This window comes from Natator depressus, chromosome 22 (genome assembly GCF_965152275.1).
Source record: "Natator depressus isolate rNatDep1 chromosome 22, rNatDep2.hap1, whole genome shotgun sequence".
Lineage (NCBI taxonomy): Eukaryota > Metazoa > Chordata > Testudines > Cheloniidae > Natator > Natator depressus.
This window is the reverse complement of record NC_134255.1, coordinates 11968276-11988976: the sequence shown is the minus strand read 5'-3', so window position 1 is coordinate 11988976 and position 20701 is coordinate 11968276. Positions and strand designations below refer to the sequence as shown.

Below are 20701 nucleotides of genomic sequence, written 5' to 3'. Positions count from 1 at the left end.
AGTTAGAAACCTGTGAAACTAGGGGTTTAAATTCTCAGTAAGGATTGAGATCCCTGTACTTTCGGCATTGCAGATAAGCTAGAGTAACAGTAGCAAAAGAGACGCTTCTGGCTGGCCTGATGGAAATGCCATCGGTGTGAAAAGACAATACTCTGATTTCCTTTCCCTTGCTTCTGAATTATGGATTGCCGCTTTTATGCATAGGACAAATTCAATGGCCCTGCACAACCTGCTGGGTATGTCAGTGTGCCACTGACTGTCCATAGGTATAAAGTAATAGAAGCTCTCATTGAGATACCAGGGGGACTTGGCAGCATGAAGATTATTGCATTATCGTTTTACAAATAAAACTGTCTTGAGTGTCTCCTTCGCTCCTGAAATCTTTCTAACAGGAGAGAATTTTCACTTGCTGCTGGAAGCCTGAAATGTCGAGGATTGAAAATGTATACTGGTCTGAGATCTGCAGTTTGTTTATATGCAGCCCTTGACTAGTGCTGATATAGCTCTGCTAGTCCAAAGGGCCTGCGTAGCCCCTAAAAAAGTTCAAAGTCTGATGTACTGCAGGGTTGGTGTCCCTAGCCTCTGTTTGCTGGAAGCTGGGAATGGGCAACAGGGGATGGATCACATGATGATTACCTATTTTGTTCATTCCCTCTGGGGCACCTGGCATTGGCCGCTGTCGGAAGACAGGATACTGGGCTAGATGGACCATTGATCTGACGCAGTATGGTCATTCTTATGTTCTAAGCTTGACCCACCAATGCTCAGAATGAAGGCTGAAATTTTCAAAGGGACTTAGACACACAATTCCGTCTTCAGGTTAATGAAAGCAGTGCATCTAAATCCCTTAGATGAATATGGAAATCACAGCTGACAGCTCAATGCCATTTGTAAGAGAAGAATCTCAACTTTTCAGTGGTAGGAAGTGGGTCTGAGCAGGTTTGTTTTGCCTAATTTGGAACCCACTTGAATATCATGGGCTTGAAAGGTTGGCTCCAAAGCAAACATAATTGGGGTCTCATTATGTTTAGGAGAGATATTTGTGGTGGAAAGAAAAAAAGAAAAAGAACAGAGAACGGGAAAGAGAGGAAAATCCAGGGGAGAGATGAGCAGAGGGTGGGCAGAGTGAAAAACAAATACAGAGAGGATGTGAAGAGGGAGCAGATGGAAGAGAGAGAGACTCTATATTGGGGGAGGGGGAGAGAAGACACTCGTTTTTGCCAGTCTGAATTCTTAGATCTTCCTCCCTCCTTTCAGGTCTCCATTCAGCTAGAAAAACATAAAATAGACTTCCCAATAAAGTGTAGCTACACTGCTGTTATGCTGTTTGATAATTAATAATTGCTAATTCATACAACCCAAGGCCAACTATGTTATGGAATTATTAATATGACTTTGGTTTTATAGTTAGTACATGTATTTTTTAGAATTCAGGTACATTGACGATGTTATGTTTGTTCCATAATTACTCTGTCACCTTCCAGTTGTGTGACATTAGTAACTACAGCTATCAAAAGAGTTAATTATAGTGTAATTACAGAATAATTACCGTGGATTCACAGTCACTCTTATAAAGGGTAACTAAAACAGGTTGATTTAATATATTGCAATATATTAAGCACACATGACTTCAAATTCCAGGGAGAAAAGGTTCATGAACCCAAACTAGTTCTGTGCACTCTCACCTCCCCAAAATAGTTTGAGCAGTTCTCAAAACTAGAAAATCTACCTGATTTTGCCCATCAATAACAGAGGTCATGATTCACCAAAGCACAGGCTTAATGTTAATCATCTGAGTAGTGCCATTGACGTCATTGGGACTTCTCACCTGCTTAAAGTTAAGCATGTGTTTCCAATGCTTTGCTGAATTGGGCTGTGACATGTTATAATGCTAGAGGGCGGTGTGATGTTACTTGCCATATCACATGGGATGCCCTGTTAGAAAGGTACTGAGCTGGTGGTCCTGCTTTCAAGGCCAGTAAACTTTCCCAAGTGTTGGACCCGGATCAGAAAGAACAAATGACTTGGAACTCTTGATTGTTCTTCTAAGTCGTGTCACGGGTCCTGTGTTCTGACAAGTAACGCAATGTGGGGTTCTTTTAGGGCAGTTTCTCCATCCAGGCGAGATATTCTGGGACAACGCCAACTGCTCCACCAAGTGTCGTTGCCTGGACTTTAACAATGAGATCTTCTGCCAGGAGATGGTTTGCGGCCCCTACGAAGCGTGTGAACAGAAGGACAAGTTCTACCAATGCGTGCCGGTGGAGAGCAGCACCTGCGTGGTGTTTGGAGACCCACACTACCACACCTTCGATGGCTTCCTCTTTCACTTCCAGGGTTCCTGCGCCTACCTCCTTACCCGGCAGTGCTGGCCAGAATCTAACCTGCCCTTCTTCAGCGTGGAGGCCAAGAATGAGAACCGAGGTGGCTCCTCCGTCTCCTGGTTGAAGGATATCTCGGTGGAGGTTTATTCTCACAAGATCGTTATCCCCAAAGGGAGCTTTGGGAAAGTTAAGGTAAGAGCCGCAGCAAAGAAGGAAAACTCCTTAGGTCAGATCCTTGGCTGGTGCAAAGCGGTTTAGCTCTGTTGAAGTCAGTGGGTCTATGATAATTTGTAGCAGCTCAGGATCTGGACCAGTGTCTTTGTCTGGAATCCAGGCCTTGTAGGACTCCTCGGGGAGGTGGTGGGGAGGGGGGAGTGTTAGTGTAGGTAGTGCTGAAAACTGGAAAGGCCCAAACCAGACCCTTAAAATCCAACCCTCTCTCCAAATGTTGTTGGGGCTGGATTGCAATCAGTGGTTCCCAATTCACCATCTTGCTCAGATTCCAACATTGGAAGGGGCCCATTTCCCAGGATCCAGTTCAGCTGCTGCAGTGGAAATCTGGCAGAACCACCCCCTGGGCTGCTAACCGCGTGGAAACCCTGCCATTTTGCCTGATTTTACTCTTTTGCTTTGCTCCTGCAGGTGGACGATTTGGTGACCTCCTTACCCCTCTCCTTGGAACTGGGAGCCATAAAAATCTACCAGAGCGGTTTGTCAACCGCGGTAGAGACTGATTTTGGCGTCTTGGTGACCTATGACGGGCAACACTATGCCTCTATCTCTGTCCCGGGCACCTACATCAACGCCACCTGTGGGCTGTGCGGGAACTACAACAAGGATCCTCAAGATGATACCCTTCGCTCGGACGGGAGGCCGGCGTCGTCGGTGCTGGACCTGGGGGAGAGCTGGCGAGTGTACCATCCGGAGTGGAAATGCACCCCAGGCTGCTTAGACAACTGCAGCTTCTGTGACACTGCCATGGAGTCTCTCTACTTCACCCCCGAGTATTGCGGCTTCATCAACCAGACCGGCGGCCCCTTGTGGGAATGTGGCGCCATTGTGGACCCCACGGCCTTCGTCCACAGCTGCGTGTATGACCTGTGCAGCATCCGAGACAACGGCACCGGCCTCTGCCAGGCGATCCAGGCTTACGCCTTGGTGTGCCAAGCCCTGGGCATTCCAGTGGGAGACTGGCGAACCCAGACAGGATGTGGTAAGTCTGCACGTACTCTGGCTGAACAGCTGCCCTGAGGAGGCAGGAGGTGGTTTCGGGGGCCTGCAGCAGACTCCCGTTGAAGTGAAAACCCTGCCTGAGATAAGCCCAGAGACGAGCCGGCGGGGACTTGATTGAGGCAGCCAGCGTTACGGTGAAAGCCGAGCAGTCCCTCCTTTCAATCCTGAAATGCAACACAAGAAGGACAAGGGCATGCTTAGTAACTAAAGGGCAGTTAGTGTTTTGAACAAATAGAAGGAAATTTGAGCGCCCTATGGAACTCAATGCTGGTGTGCCAGGTATTGTGGCTGGACTCAAGAAAGGACTGGCTCATTTAATGGCCATTGCCATCAGCTGAGATGCTAAATCTAAATCTCTCCACCTGCTTTCTCTTTTTGCGCCACTTTTGTGCAGAGGGAACTCAGCTGACATCAGCAGGGTTACTCCTGATTCATACCAGTGCGAGTGAGAGGAGAATGGGGCCCCGCGTCCCATAGTGCAGGCTGTAAGCTGACCCCCTCTGTGAGGTGTCAGGAAAGGAAATCTCTGCTGATTTCCTTGTGTGTGTGGTGCTATCTGACTCTCTGAGTGCAATCTGGGGGGGATATCACCTCAGTGATTTAGAGACGAAGGGGGTGTAATGGAGGCCTTTCACCTACCTCCCTCTGAACCATCAGCCACTGCCAGGAGACGGGATGCTAAATCTGACGCACCCAGTGTGCAGTGGCGACACCTGTGTCGCAGTTCAGAATGGCAGAAGTGGAATGGTGGCCTTTTTCCAGGCTACCCTCCGCCACAAATGTAACTGATTAAAGCAAGTGGCTAAATTACCTCTGCCAGCCAGCATATGTAGCGGTGTCAACCACAGAGCAGTAAGGGGATAATAATACTTATTAATAATGGCAATCTAATCGCATCTCTCTACCCAGGGATTCATGCCAGGCTCATTACTCTGGCATCAGAGTGCTGAATGGTAAGAGGGACAAGGTGGGCGAGGTCGTGTCAGTTCTGGGGCCAACTTCTGTTGTTGAAAGAGGCAAGCTTTCGAGCTACACAGCGCCCTTGTTCAGCCTCGAAGCTCAAGAGCTTGCCTCTTTCACCTACAGAAAAAGTTATGACCTCACCCACGTGGTCTCTCTAACATCCTGCGACCAACACGGCTACAACACTGCAAACGATACTGCCTTATGATAAATTAGAAAGCAATAAGAGATTGATGATAATGAGAGAGAAATCCATATAGTAGGTCAGCGGTAATATTGAATACTAATGTCTCTTTTTCTATTTATCATCACCATACTTACTATCTGTCTGTTGATCATTGTCTTACATAGATAGGTAGACAGACGGACACATTATCTCACTTATCATTGTGGCATATGACTGCCTAATCATAATAATAATCCAAAGAGTAATAAGGGAATAGTAATAATTCATATAATTGCATAGCAGTCAGAGTTAGGAGGGAATCTAAATGAATGTAACTACCACCACCGGAATGGTGTCTGGGTCTATGAAATTCTCTGGGAGATTTTATGTCTCAGCCCATAGTCCCATCCCTGATTTCCTCTAATCTCTTTCCATTCTCTCCCCTCTCTGATTTCTTGTTTCCTCCTCCTCCTCTCCCTTCATCTCTTATTCTCACAAGTAGAAAATTCACGGGGGAACACAGATGAGGAGCTGTGTTGGGAACTGTGGGAGAGAAACCCACAGTGCTGTGAGATTGCGATGGGACGGGGAATGTTGTGGGTGTGAACCGGAAAAAGGACGGTTAGTGTGGGTGCTGAGAGGGCCCCATTCTGATCTGTCAGGTGTGTGAATTAGGAGCACTTTCTCTGAAATCAGGGTTAGGTGACAGCAGAAATTTTGGGCCAGATCTTCACTTGGTGCAAAGTGGCCCGTACGCTTTGGTGCAGCTCTGCTGACTTACCGCAGCAGAGGATCTGGCCCACAGTTGAAAACAGCTCGGCCCCGAATAACACGAGTAGCCTTGTAACAGCCTCTCCTCAACCTTCCCTCTCCTAGCTGCAGCTGTCCAGTGTCCAGAGTTCAGTCACTACTCAGTTTGCACCAACAGCTGCCCAGCTACGTGTTCGGATCTAACAGCTCCGCTGGCCTGCAGCTCCCCTTGCACTGAGGGCTGTGAATGCAACGAAGGCCATGTCCTCAGCACGGACCAGTGTGTCCCCATCCACAAGTGTGGCTGCGATGTCGACGGCAGGTACTATGCCGTAGGGGAGTCTTTCTGGGCCACCGCAGGCTGCACGGTGCAGTGCCGGTGCGAGGACGGTGCAGAGATCAGCTGCTTGAACGCCACCTGCCGGGAAGGAGAGGTGTGCGCGGTAGAGAACGGCTACCGGGGCTGTTACCCCAAGCGAGAGAGCTTGTGCTTGGTGAGCCAGAACCAGGTGCTGCAGTCCTTTGATGGGGTGTCATTCATGTTCCCCCCGGAGCATTCCTACACCCTGCTCAAAACCTGCTCTGAGAGACCACACTTCCTGGAGGTTGACATCAGCAAAAAGAAACCCGAATCCAAACCTAACTGGCTCCGACCCCTGAGAATCCAGGTCGCTGGCCAGGAGGTCAAAGTTGGAGGTTCCAGCACATCTGAAATCAAGGTAAGAATCCTATCAAGGGATAATCTTCAATTGCGGGAAGCGAGGGAGGAGTCTCTGCTGCTCACAGAGAGCAAGAGAGCTTTGTGCTTCCATGGCACATTGCATCTGAGAATCGCCGAACTCTTTACATATGTGATTCAAAAAAGTCTTGTGATTTGTCACCACCTCCACTGTGGAGGGTAACCGTGAGTGCTGTGGTGCCCCCATCCCCTGGAGGTTTGGTAGCATGCCGGATGTACCAGAGGCAAGCTCTGTAGGCATCCCAAGCACAAAGCCCATTAGGCTGTAGCTGTCATTAGGTGCCCACAGAAACTCCCAGGGTCTGAGGAATACCAAAGGGCTGCTTTGCTGGGGCCACTAGAAACAAATGTTGCCGTTACCCTAAGCAGGATGGCTTGATGATACAAGCGGTGAACCCACTGTTCCTCTCCCTAAGAAAGAGATGGTATTTATCCCCATTTTACAGAGGGGTAAACTGAGGCAGAGTGGCACAGCTGGGATTAGAGTCCAGCAGCCCTGACTCTTCCCACTAGACAACACTGCCAACGCCAAAACATGCTGGTGGACATTTAAGTTGAGATTTTCAAAAGAGCTGCCCCCAAATCCCATCCTTAACCTTTGTCATCTCCGAAGACCCTGAGGGTTATGTCTATGCTGCAGTAAAACTCCGTGGCTGGACTGCGTCAGCTCACTCAGGCTGTGGGGCTATAAAATTGCTATGTAGATGTTTGGGCTCAAGCTGGAGTCCAGGCTCTGTGAGTGGGGAGGGTCCTAGAGCCCAGGCTCCGGCCCAACCTTGAACATCTATACTATAATTCTACAGCCCCTCAGCCTGAGCCCCAGTCAGCTGACACAGACCAGCTGTGGGTGTATTATTTACACCTGATTGTTTTGTCCTTCTAACTGAGAGAGGCAAAGCAGGGTGGGGGTGGAGGGGATAGAGGCTGAGCAAAGAAAACAGACGTCCCGGAATGAGACAGAGCACAGAAGATGAAGGATTTAATTTGTAGCAGATCCAGACGCTACTTGGGAAAGCTGGTGCTGGGAGCGACTGGCCCATGGAGACTCTGAATGGATACCAAGACAAAAGGGACGTAGGTGGAAATCAATGTACGATGCCTGTACGGCAAGTCTGTGGGTTTTATTAAAATACCGTTTCTTGCAGAGCCTGGGGTTACAGTGGAGTTATAGTCAACAAAGCAGCTATGGAAAACAAGGAACCTTCTTACTGAACGGTTTTGTTCCCTGTGAGGCTTTGCTTGCTTTATTGTCACCAGTGAGCTTTTGCTCTTCTTAGCCTTGCTGAGTCAGGACAGCCACAGGAGAGAAGCGAGGATGCTCTTCTGGCTCATGCATCGTTAACTAAAGTCACTGTTGCAGTTCTCGGCTGAGTTCTGCTTGCTGAATGTTACTAGTGGTGAAGGATGATGCAAGACATGGCTAGAGCCCAACTTGATTGGTCAAATCCCCATTCAAGTCTGTACTGCTGGCAGTTCGATAAATCACTGTTTGATTTCTTGAGTGAGCGACTTTGATCAGGACACATGGACAGAAAAAAATCTGAAATCCATTACAGTATTACTTACAAATAGTCCCTGCAACCTTGTTTTAAGCCAGAGCTGCTTACAAATGAATGTGCTCTAGGAACATGGGGTGTCAAGCTGACAGCGATCCTTATTTATTCAGATCCAAATTTGTTGGTTTTACCAGCCACGAATGTCAGCATGGAAAGGGTGTCGCTGTCATACATGAAGCTGTGTGATATTCTTCTGCCATGCTTGCAGTTACACAGATTTACCACTGCTTCACAACATATTGGGTAGTGTGCATGTGCACCACTGCCCTCTACTGGTGGCAATCAGAACTGCTGAGCTGTGTGTCATAGGCTCCATACTGCTAATGGGGATTCTCCTGTAGCTTAAGACCTGTGCTCTTTCTTGAAGGAGAATTTTGGTTCTATCTCAGATTATTTACGTGTATTGTGGCAGCACCTAGGAGCCTCAGCCATGGACCAGAACTCCAATGTGCTGTGCACTGTACAAACACAGAAAAAAAGACAGTTGCTACCCCAAAGAGTTTAAAATCCAGATGTTGCTATGAAGTTCCAGTGAGTTCTGTGTGCAGGGTGAAGGCAGCCATGAGGTTCCTAGATGACCCCGGGCTTGTTATAAAACATTCAACCTGCTCAGCTTACAATGGGCTCTCCCTTACCTTCCTGTTTCTTCCACTAACTCTTCCATTCTGATCTCACGAGGGTGATGGGAGATGTAGCATAGATCAGTGGTTCTCGTACTGTGGTATTTGTCCTACTGGTGGCACATGGGTTGTTTTCAGGCAGCGTGCAAGCTTGGTTTGAAGTACAGTGTCAGAATGAGAATCCATTATAGAATTGGAAGGGACCTCGAGAGGTCATCTAGTCCAGTCCCCTGCACTCATGGCAGGACTAAGTATTATCTAGACCATCCCTGACAGGTGTTTGTCCAACCTACTCTTAAAATAACTTAGCACCAGTTTAAATGCTTGTTGTCCACGCTGTATTTGACACAGATGACGATGTGATGCAGAGCAATAGCACTGTCTGCTGCTAGCTGCGGGAGTAGGACACAAGGCTCTCTGCTTTCAGTGGTCACCTCCATCGCGGCGAGCATTTCACATCCACCACGCGCTTTCGTTTGCAGGTGAACAGCTATGAAGTGGAGCTGCCGTTTTTCCTCCCCTCCGGCCAGTTGGAAATTTATCGGAGCAAAAACGGCACGGTGATTGAGTCCAAAGGGCTTGTGAGAATCCAGTACTCCAACCTGGGCATGCTGCAGATACGCCTCTCGACCGCCTACTTCAACTGCACTGCCGGACTGTGCGGCTTCTTCAACGGGAACATCAGCGACGAGTTCTGCTTCCCCAACGGCAAGTGCACGGACAACCTGGTGGTTTTCCTGCAGAGCTGGACCACCTTCGACGAGATCTGCAATGGGGAGTGCGGGGACCTGCTCAAGGCCTGCAACAACGACTCGGAGCTGCTCAAGTACTACCGGAGCCGCTCCAAGTGCGGGATCATCAATGACCCCACCAACAGCTCCTTCCTGGACTGCCACGGCGTGGTCAACGCGTCAGCCTACTACAGAACGTGCCTCTTCCGTTTGTGCCAGAGCGGGGGCAACCAGTCGGAGCTCTGTGACTCGGTGGCTCGTTACGCTAGCGCCTGTAAGAACGCGGAGGTGGAGGTCGGCCAGTGGAGGAGCTTCAACTTTTGCCGTAAGTTGGGGAAAAGTCTTTGATTGACTTTGGGTGGGGTGAGCTTGAACTTCTTCTGAGGACAAGTATGTTCATTTTTTTCCCTCCTCCCTTGCCATCCTTCCTTCCCCTCCTCCCCCAGATCCTTCCCCTCAAAGCTGCGCCTCCAGCCTGCGCATCTGAGGACTATCGACTAAAATGTTTTAGTGGTCCCATTGTGACAGATTTTCATTACTAATCTGCCTGGGACCACAGTTGATCAGGCTGGGGCCGCAGGATCTTTTTGGGGAGGAGATGACAAGGCACACCAAGTGTCTAAATTTTAAAGCTTTATTAATAAAATAATAAAATAACAGCAGAGAGTGCTGGGAACACTCCCACGTCACTCAGGGGAAGAAAGAAAGCATTAATGCCCCAAGCCCTAACCCACTTTCATACTCACACACGCACTACCCAAGACTGGCCAGGTCTGGGTGTAATGTCAGAAGAAAAGGGTGCGGGGAAGGTGGACGGGAGTGCTGTCCTGGGCCCAAGCCGTCCAAGTCCGCTGTTGCTCTCCGAGTTGCTCCAGCTCTCAGGAGAGTTTTAAGTCCTGGGCACCTTGGGGGGCATTCCACTCAGGGACCTCTGCTTCTGGTGCTCTTTGTCCCAGTCCAAACCGGCTTGCTGTGGCCTCCTCAGTTTCCCAAAACATCCTCGCTCTGGAGACTTTGTTTTCCCTTCTATTGGCCTTGGCTGTCGCCGTCTCATTTGCTCTCACTGTTCTCGCTGCTATCTCTGCAGCTCTGTTCAACTTAGTTCTCCTCTTCTCACGGCTGGGCAGCTGCTGATTTCTCGTTGAGCCCATGACTTTGGGCCGGGGCCAGCGTCTTATCTTCACATGGAGCTAGCTGAAGTGTTGAGTTAACCCGTTCTCTGCTCTTCTTCTTTCTCTCCCCCGGCCTCTCGTATTCCGCAAAGGAAACTTCCACTCTCCACTCACACATCTTTGACCCTCCCCAAAATGCTTTGCGATGCTTGCAACAGTGTTAGCCACATACAATGCTGATCTGCCTTCCCTGGAGACTCCCTGAGGGAGGGGGCGTCATTGGGGTGTGACACCATGATGCAAAGTATCAAAACGTGTTTTTGTCGGGCCTGTGCTATGCAGGAGGTCAGACTAGATGATCTTCTGGCCTTAAAATCAATGAATCTATTCAACATTTTTGGAGGGAGGAAAAAATGGCTTTTTGACCAAACCAAACAGTTTCATGGAAAATTGTGAGTTTCTTTGGTCAGGGACCGTCTTTTGTTCTGCGTTTATACAGTGCCTAGCACAGTGGGGTCCTGGTGTATGACTATAATAAATAATAATTCATAGTTAATAATATCGTTTCCTCTGTTTAGGTTTTTATAAGGTTGCCCATCACTGTCGTGTCTGGGTGCAACATAGATTCATAGGGTAAAAACCTGGCTCTGTTGAATTCAATGGGAGTTCAAAGGAGCCAGAATTTCACCTATAAATTTTAAGTTCAGAAGGGAACATTGTGATCATCTTATCTGATATCCTGCTTAGCACAGGCCAGAGAATTTCACGCAGTAATTCCTGCATCTAGCCCAGTATGACCTCACTGAACAGAACTTGATGCTCTGATTCACAAAAATCTCTGTAAATGAAGGCTTGGTGGTGGTTTTTTGCTATTTCACCAGCTTCAGTCAATACAGGTTTTTTGTAACAGTAGCCAATGATGCAAGAAGAAGTAGTCTCTTACGTCGCTATTTTAAGCCATGCATTGGGGTCAACAAAAGGAAATAGTCGGGGAGTTTCTTAACTTGTTTACCAGGTCCTTATTCAGATGAGCACCAGCTTCAGCCCCAGTAACACTGTAGCAAAGTACAGTCTTGTGTTGCAGAAAGAAAACATTTATACTTGTCAGGAAGAATTGGCAAGTAAATGGGAAAATTGTACAAATTAAGAAGGTAATCTGGTTTGGGCACAAAAACACAAAGCTGTTGCTTTTTGTGCTCAGGCTGTTTTTTAAGCACTTGCAGAAAGAGGTCTCCCAATTAAGTAATTTCATGATGGCATTTCAGGAGACATCAGAAGTTGTATTACAATGTGTCTGAGTGTTCCAGAATTGCAGATGGATTCTAACAATAGTTAGAGCCATCAGCAGAGAGTAATTTGAGTAAGTTGTGTTTTTTTGCTGTCGCTGTCAGCTTGCCATCGATGTTGTAACATTCATAATTCAAAAGCACGTGTAAAAATCCCACACCGCAGAAGTGCATAACAGGCAATGAACCAGCCTTCCTGTCTCAAACTGAGGGCTTATGGGAGTCTGTGGAAGGAGGAGGGAAGGAGAGGTGGCATGATCTAGGGGACAGGGCTCTCAGAGTCAGGAGACCTGAGGTTCTATTCCTGTCTCTGACACCGATCTGCTTTGTGACCTTAGACAAGTCACTTTCTTGCTCTGTGCCTCGGTTTCCCCTCCAACCTTTGTCCAGCTTTCCTGTTTAGACTGTAAATTATTTAAGCCAGGGACTATCCTGTATTGATACTGTAATGCAAATATTAATGGTGGTGATAGGAGAGAAGCAGGATGTGGACAATGAGTCCAGAAACGTCGACCACCTGCAGTTTAGAATGGACTGTTGGCAAACTGATGTTTAGGCACAATTAATACAATAATAACATCATAATCCCTAGCTCTTATACAGCACATTTCATCAGTAGATCTCATCGTGCTACAGACTGCAAAGGAGGGCCAAATCAAAAGACGGATGGGCAAACTGAGGCACAGAGAGGGAAAGTGACTTAGCCAAGGTCACCTGGCAGAGTCAGTGGCAGAGTTGGGAATAGAACCCAGGACTCCTGAGTCCCTGTCTAGTGCTCTATCCACTGCCTCCCAGTAGAACATAATGGTCTCTTCATGCTGTTGAGGACATGTCACATGTAGTCCGTGGCTGTTATTGATACAGAACACTGATATGACTCTGCAAATGCGCACAGTTGCTGCACAAACTTGTCGTAAATAACATCTGTTCCCTGGCTCAAAGAACTTGCCGTGTAAGGGACTGTGATCCAGCAAGGTGCTGAGCCCTCTGAGCTACTGCTGGGACCAGTGGGGCTTGAGCATACTCAGCATCTCCCAGGATGTGGTCCTGAGATCCAGGAGATGAGACCTGGAAGAATAAATAAACAGGAAGATGCAGAGAAGAAGGTGGGAAGGATTCCTAAAGGAGAAGGAGGAGAGATGGAGCAGATACGCAAAGGGGAGGTTGATCCAGGTGTAGGGGGATGCATTGGTTGAGGGTATGAAGCTGAGAGCGGGTGAAAGAGATGAAGGGAGCAGTAAGGCAAGAGAACCAGGAGATGTAGAGGAAGCGAGAGTCTAGAGGTGGAGGCCTGGAGCTAGGAGTTCTTGGAGGCAAGGGCAAAGAGCCTGAATGCCATGTGCCATGTGGCGGCAGGGAGGGGACAGGAAGGGATTCATGGAGGAGGGCAATGCTGGGTGAGGAAGGTGAGTCTCAGACAAGGTTGCAGCTGTGAGCTGAAGGCAAAAGAAAGAAGTTAAGGTGTGATTCATGCGGTGAGCTAGGTCAGCAGCTCTGATGAAGACAGGTGTTTCAGACAGATGGGGCAGTCAAAGGGAAAAGGAGAAGGACAAGACCAGAGAGATGGAGGGCGAGAAACTCTGAGGGAGGCCAGGGGGGAAAATCCACAGAAATTATCAAAAGAGCAAGAGGGCCATCCTGAACTGGATCCTGAGATGAGACGGAGAGGAAGCCTCTGCAGGAGGCAGAGGGGGTGAACAGGAAACCAGATATGGTGGCAGGATGAGGAGGGAGAAGTCAGAGGAGATGGGAGGTGAAAATGGGACAGGAGGATGCCGGGGCCAGGGAGGGGTACAGTTCTGTTTTCTTTCACAGTCGCTTGTGTGGCACTGTCCCCAGTAGCACAACTTGCTCTTTGTCTCACTGACCCCGCGCCCTCCTTCTCTCTGACCTGAATCTCCGTCGCCGGTGACGGTGCAGCCTTTCTCCCCAGTAAGCCATCGACGCTGTGTGTGTTTTGTTGCCTCAGCTCTTCAGTGCCCTGAAAACAGCCACTTCGAGGCGTGCATGACTTGCACCGAGGCCTGCGAAACCCTGGCCATCAGCCCCGTCTGCGCGGACACCTGCATGGAGGGCTGCCAGTGCAACGAGGGCTTTGCCTTCCAAGGGTCCCAGTGTGTCCCCAGGAGCGAGTGTGGCTGCAGTTTTGAGGGGCATCAGCTCTCAACCAACCAGACCTTCTGGATGGACATCGACTGCCAGTTCTTCTGCTACTGCAATGGGTCTGACAACAGCGTGCACTGTGAGAACATCTCCTGCAAGGACGACGAGTACTGCCTGGAGGAGAATGGCCTCTACTACTGCCAGCCCCGCACAGATGCCTCCTGCATCGTCTCCGGCTATGGCCATTACTTGACCTTTGATGGGTTCTCGTTTGACTTCCAGAGCAGCTGCCCGCTGGTCCTTTGCACAACGATTTCCAGGCAGCGGGTGGAGAGGTCGGATACTTTCCCGGGATTCACCGTCACAGCCAAGAACGAGGACCGGGACCCGTCCCTGGCCTTGTGGGTGAAGCAAGTTGAGGTGGACGTCTTCAATTACAACATCGTCATCCACCGGGCCTACAAATACACGGTGCTGGTGAGTCGGCTGGTCATAGCATGACCAAGACGGTAGAGGGGTGGAGGGAGAGGCAGCAGGCCGGGGTTGTGGGACTCAGTTGAGCTCAGGATACACTGCAACCTAATCGGGGACAGGGCAGGAGTTGACGCTATTGGAAGGTGGTGACGTTTTGGTAGATCCTGACCGATGGTCTTGTTCACCCTCGTCTGCTGTAGCTCTTGAGTCCTGAACAAATTCTGTCTCCAGAATTCCTTATGGTTCCTATCTGAGCATTTTCTGCTGCTCCGCATCTTTCATTTCATGAGGCTGCCATTGACTTGACTTTCTTAAGGGGCCTTCTGTTTTTCCCTGTGCTGCCTCCATCGTTTTATAGAGATCAACAGTGACATTTGTTTGTACCAATGCTTTCTGGAAGGATAAAGCCCCAGCAAGCTGCATTGGAGGGTCCAAGCCTGTCTGTGCATATGAAACTCTTGTGGGAACTCCACGGGGGAGCTGCATGAGGAGGACTTGCAGGATAACTGGGTAACCACATCAAGGCAGGAAAGGGATTGTTTTTCAGAGCTATCTTAGGAGCTGCAAGCAAAGTGGGTGAGGTTCTAACTGACCTACAAGGTCTGATTGTTTTCGGAGCAGAACCTGGCAGCTGGTAACGAAACAAGCTGCAGTGTGGTGTTAGAGGTGTGTCTTTAAGCTCTTGTTATGCATAGCTACCTGGAACTGGACTCTGAATAAAACAGAGCTCTTGCAAAAAGCAGAAGCACTAAGTGATCACTGAACACCCCGTAGGGCATGATGCAGCATCCTTGGGCAGCATGGAACACTTCTTAGCAGCAGGAAGTTCCCTGTGATGAGCTGATATTCCAGTGGCACTCATCTGGGCTGTCCATGCTGTCAGTTCCCCCCATTGGGGGCTGCGAGACAAAAGTCTGTGGAGTCTGGATCCTGGTGTCCCAATAGAACCTATTTCCAGTAAGAGCCAAAGCAAAACACTTAATCCAAACGTGCCCAGGCTTTGGGAATGTTCAGATTGAGATCCAAATCTGGGTCAGAACTTCACGGCTCTGGGTCACTTTTGTGGCCTCTCTGCCAAGTGGTAGCAGATGTCTGGGACCTGCAGATTGGTTTGTTGTGAGAGAAGAAATCAGTGATGTAGATTCTGGGTATTTTCTTAAGACATGTCAATGCAATCATGTAGACGTATATGAGCTCGTTTTAATATGGCTACATTGGGTACTAGCACAGTGAAGCCCCAGCAGCAACTGCTTCAGCATGAGCTCGCCACCCGACTAATTATCTAGGGTCCCAGGCAGGCTTGTACTACTGCGGCTTCACTGCTCAGGCACTCGAGGTAGCTGGAATAATGCTAGCTCAGGTATATCTACTCAAGCTGCAGTCGCACCCTGTGATTGCGGGACAGACGTACCCGTGGGGTAGCTTGTTTCTTTGCACTGTCTATACCAGTCCTGGAACAGAGGTGCTCACAAACAGCACACAGTATGGAAAAGGGAACCCCAGTCTGGAAAAAGCTGGGAGCCAGATCTAGCCCAGCTCCTGCCCAATGCAGCATCCCCCTATGCTTCATCCAGGCTGTTGTTGTTATAATTATTATGGTAATCGTCACTTTCTTCTTCTAAGATCCACATCACAGTTAGAGCTTGCACAATAGAGCATCTCCCATGAGGTGCATATCCTAAAACAAATGGCATCCCTTGATCCCACCTTCAAGTCCTTGCAGATTAATGATTACCCACCCGCTTCTGTGTCCTTGCAGATTAACAATGAGCGTCTCTACCTGCCCTTGAAGCTGGGCCAAGGGAAGGTGAATATCTTTGCCTTTGGCTTCCACATTGTAGTGGAGACCGACTTTGGGCTGAAGGTGGTGTATGACTGGAAGACCTTCCTCTCCGTCTCCGTCCCGCGAAGCCTCCAGAACCACACCTACGGCCTCTGCGGCCGCTACAACGGCAATCCTGGCGATGAACTGGAAACCTCCAGCGGGCTGGTGGCCTCCAACATCAACGACTTCGGCCAGAGCTGGGTGAAGCGGGACACCTTTTGCCAGGTGGGCTGTGGTGACAGGTGCCCCGCCTGCAGTAAGGTGGAAGGGTTCTGGAAACCCCAGCAGCTGTGCAGCCTAATCCCCAGCAAGAGCAGCATCTTCGCCAAGTGCCATAGCAAAGTCAACCCCGGCTTCTTCTACAAGAACTGCCTGTTTGACACCTGCATTGACGGGGGATCTGTCCAAACCGCCTGCAGCTGGCTGCAGAATTATGCCAGCACCTGCCAAACCCAGGGAATAGCCATCACCGGCTGGAGGAACTTCACCTCGTGCTGTGAGCAGAACCTTTTCCTTCTACCTTTGCCCCTGTAAATTACTTGGATGATCGTCTGCTTTCGGACCAGGTCCTCAGCTGGTGTCGCTCCACCGACTTCAATAGAGCAATGCCGCTTTGCACCAAAGGGTCTGTCTTTTTGTGTGCAAAAACTAAAGCGTCCCTCTGCAAAGAGAGGGGGACGATATGGTGAGAAAATGGCAATACACAGTAGATGGAGCTAGATTCAAATCCAGTCCAGTGGCTGTAACTGGTGCCATCTGATGGCTGTTCTGGGTGACCGGCGTGAGATGAATTTAGTGGCCTTGGTCCAGTTCCTAGTGGGCAAGTGTCTGCAACACAAAACCACCACTGCTACTGGTGCTAATTGGCCCCCTGGTTGGCCACCTTGGCAGCAGGCACTGGGTGGGCCATGGAGACTGAGCTAGTTCTCGGTGATCCCTGCAGAGCAGTGCCCTTACCCATGCATAATCAGAGGAACTCAGTCTCCCAGACTGTCAGCCTGGCATTTTCCACTAGCACCCCAAGTCTGGTGACCAGGCAAGGCGAGGGAATCAGTGTTCAGGTCCCAGCCAAGCAGCGTAGGTAATCTCCGTAGCAGCTACATGGAGCTGCACTGCAAAGTTCTGAGAGGCAGCAGCATCGTAGACACCTCTGTGGAGGGATGAGCCTCATGAGACAGTGTTGCCCAGTGGATAGGGAACAGAACTGGGAGCAAGGACACCTGAATTCTGTTTCCAGCTCTGTCACTGACCTGCTCTGGGACCTTGGGCAGGTCACTGAACCTCCTTGTGTAGAACTTCTCATCTGTAGAACAGGAACCATGGTGTCCTAGTGTTGTGGAATGTTCTGAGATGCATGGCAGGAAAGCGCTATGCAAATGTTATTGTTATTAATGATGAGTATGATTGCCGTGGTGTCTGGCTTTTCTGGGGGGAGGTGGTGAATATGGGGGCGAGGAATCCTTGACACTCCGGGGATTCCTAAGGAGAAGAACCAAAGTTAGGCCCCATAATAATGACAAAACCAAAAATAATGGATTAAAAATTAAACTGACGATACGAGACAGGGAAGAAAAATAGTTCAACAAATAACTCAGCATGAAAGAGATATATACCAGAGTCACGGGAGATTATCTCTCATATCAACAGATCCGTAAAGGAAATGGAGCTGCAGGAGGATGAATTATGGGGCAGTCACTAAATCTGAAGGTTTCCTAAGCACTTGGCAGGAAACAAGTTTGCCTCCCGTATTTCTCCAGGCTTGTTGGAAAACCCTGAGCCTGGGGGGTGTAACGGTCAGGAGGGCTATTGTTTGTATTGTATGCAAATCTACTCAGGTGCTAGGATTGGTGGCATGCTGTGGTTGATGCTAGGAGCTTTCTAGTTTGGTCTCCCCAATCTGGATGAGAACAGGGTTTTTATTTCCCTGAGAGCTGAGTTAGCCGGGTCGTACAAACCGCCCCTCATTGGGTTAAGCCCTGTCCACACTGCAAATACAACCATGAGAAGTGATACCAAATCCTGTTTCAGACACAGGCCCCACTTCTGCAATCCAGCGCTTGCAGAGCCCCAGTGAAGCCCTTGGGTTTGGTAAAAAAGCAACTGCCTGCGTGGATCCAATTGCAGCGTTGGGGCCGTGATTCCAACATGCACTGCCCGCCAGCCCTTCACTGTGTTTTGCAAAAAAGGCTAAAGCCCGGGTGAGACTAAGACTTTAAACTAGACATCTCCTGGGTAAGGTCCAGCCGGCGTTACAGATCGGAGCCATGTCTGTAAACGGGTTAGCAGGCAAGTGAGTTGTAACTGGATTCCCCAACATGACTGGGTTTGTAGACAGGCTGTTGGCTTGCGTTTCTCTCCACTCAGTGGCGGAGCCGTGCAAGAGCCCGGGCGCGGGCCTGCTCCCAAGCCGGCTGAAAGCACAAGACGCTGGCACGCTTTCGGACCATCTTTCAACCATGTTCTGTGTGGGCGTGCGCTGTGCCAGCAGCCTGTTGTGTGATAACCACATTACAAAGCCTGCAGATGGGCCTTGTAGCATGGTTTAACAACAGGGATCTCACACACAGGGCGGGTGCACTTCAAGGGGAGCTACAGGGACTCAGCTCCCTTTGGAAACCAGTCCCGCCAGGCTAGAACTGTCTAACCGGCTAAGTACGGGGACTCAAATGTATGGTGGACAGGGCTTGAGATCCTGTCCATCTTATAAAGACAGCTGTCAGGGAGCCCGTTTACAACACAGTTGCACCCCAACCAAGTCAGAGCATGGCTCTAGTGGCAAAGGAACCTGGCTAAGGTTTAATGTCGTCTCTGGACCCTGCTAAAATCTTGGGTAGTCAAGTGCTTCAGCACAGCCTGATTAGGTTCTCCTCTGCCCTGCCCAATGGATCTATGGAGAAAGTATGGCTTAGGACTCAGAAGATGGGGGTTCAATTCCTGGCTCTGCCTCAGACTCTCTGTGTGACCCTGGGCAAGTCTCTTACTCTCTGTGTGCCTCAGTTTCACCAGTGTACAAAGGGGATGATACTGTCCTCAGGAGTGCTGTGAGGATAAATACATTAATGACTGTGAGGCACTCAGATACCATCCCAAGGGAGGGGGTGGTAAGTGCCTGTAAAAATAGATGGTGCTTTTATTGCACCAGGGGCATGAGTGTGTTGTAGCTGCCTCCCTCTATACAGCTGTACTTGTAATGTAGAAGTAGCACACTGGCACAGTGTGTCATGTTCCCCTCTCTAGTGATTGGGCCAATTAATAACAGCCTACTACTGGTGCCTGCTAATGGAGCTACTCCTTTAGCTCAAGTGATAGAAGATCTGTGCTGAAAGTCTGCAGTTTAAACCCTGTAGAGCACAATTGAATCATCAGGAGCCACACAGTTTAGAGCATCTTGCACCTCGTAGCAAATCCAGGACGGGGAAGGGTTAACTCCAAAGTTCAAAAGAGAGCAGCTCTTCTTCATTTGTTAAATAAGAATTTGATTAGTTATATAGGAGAGGAAGATCCTGTGTTTGTTCTAATGATGCTGCCTGCTATTGTCAATAAGATGACAATGCGTTGTTCAATTAAACTCCCTCATAAATGGAGCTGCAAACCTCTGCGGCAGACAGACCACCTGGCAAATCGGACAAAAAGTAATTTTCATCACTAACAAGATTTAAAATTAAATTTGGTTTATTCTTCTTTCTAGTCGCAAATTCATGACTTAAAACGTAATGCTCCTGAGTCAGAGGGACTTGCTCCTGGGGGCTGGAGCTAGGTACAGCATGGGCCTGGGTTGGCTTCCATGGCTTGCATTCTGTATCTGTGAACTGAATAGAGCAGAAGTCCGGAGAGGCGATGCATAGGTGGGAATACTAGAGGGAGCTAAGGGGATAGGTGAAAGGAGAGAAGTAGAGTAGTCTAGTGATAAGGTGCTGGACTGGCTCTCAGGGGCCCTGGGTTCTAGTCCAGGTTCTGGCACTAGCCTGTTGTGAGAGTTTGCGCTAGTCACCTTAGCTCTCTGGCCATCTGTTTCCCCTCCTCTTCTTCTGTCTTATATTTTAAGCTTGTAAGGCCTTCAGGGCAGGGACTGGTTCATAGCGTGTGTATCATGCCTTGCCCAATGGAGCCCTGATCTTGGTTGTGGCTTCTGGGCACCGCTAGAGTCCAGAGAAGCATAGAGAAGGAGGAGGAGAAGAAGGTGGTACATTAAGTGAGGATGCTTTGCTGGCTGCTCACTTGCTTGGCTGAGAATACAATAGCATAGTAGTTCTGCTAACGGTCTTCAGTCATAGCCAGCAATAACTCTATGGGTCTTTCTTGGCAAAGACCACTGGCCATTCAAAATGGATTCTGTGCTGTGCACAGATGGGGGCTAAGGATGGGAGGCCAACCATACCTATTCTGAGATTTGAAGCTGGCCCTCTAGAGGTGAAAGACTAAGGCACAGGCAGACCACATCTCCCAAACCCATCATTGAAGCCTTAGGGGATTTCATGTTAAAATGGAAACATTTTAAGTGTGGCTCACAATAACCCAGGACCATGCCGATCATCTTACATTAATGCAACAGCTTCCATCCCAAATGAATGAGCTAATCTAATATCGGGATGATTTCACGCACTAGTAAAATGCAGCCGTTTCTGGGGTGGAATATAAATTGCAGCTTAACAGAGCACAGCAGCACAGTCCCTTGGTTTTAGCAAGTGAGGATGAAACACTGTATGCAAATTCAGTGCCTGAGAAATTTGAACAAAATTGGCTCAGGGCCCTGGGGTATCAGTCACTGATATTCTAAAAAGTACCAAGATCTTAAATGACTAGCTGTCTGGGTTCTCTT

The 20701-nt window shown here is 49.1% G+C and overlaps 1 protein-coding gene across 1 annotated transcript in view; it reads left to right on the top strand.

The window, feature by feature from the left end:
- TECTA (tectorin alpha) overlaps window positions 1–20701 on the top strand; it is a 61421-nt gene that overhangs the window by 15870 nt on the left and 24850 nt on the right. The window contains 6 exon segments of the mRNA XM_074936849.1: window positions 2104–2516; window positions 2967–3537; window positions 5563–6155; window positions 8834–9407; window positions 13450–14060; window positions 15817–16378. Of these exon segments, the coding sequence (XP_074792950.1) occupies window positions 2104–2516; window positions 2967–3537; window positions 5563–6155; window positions 8834–9407; window positions 13450–14060; window positions 15817–16378 (3324 nt within the window).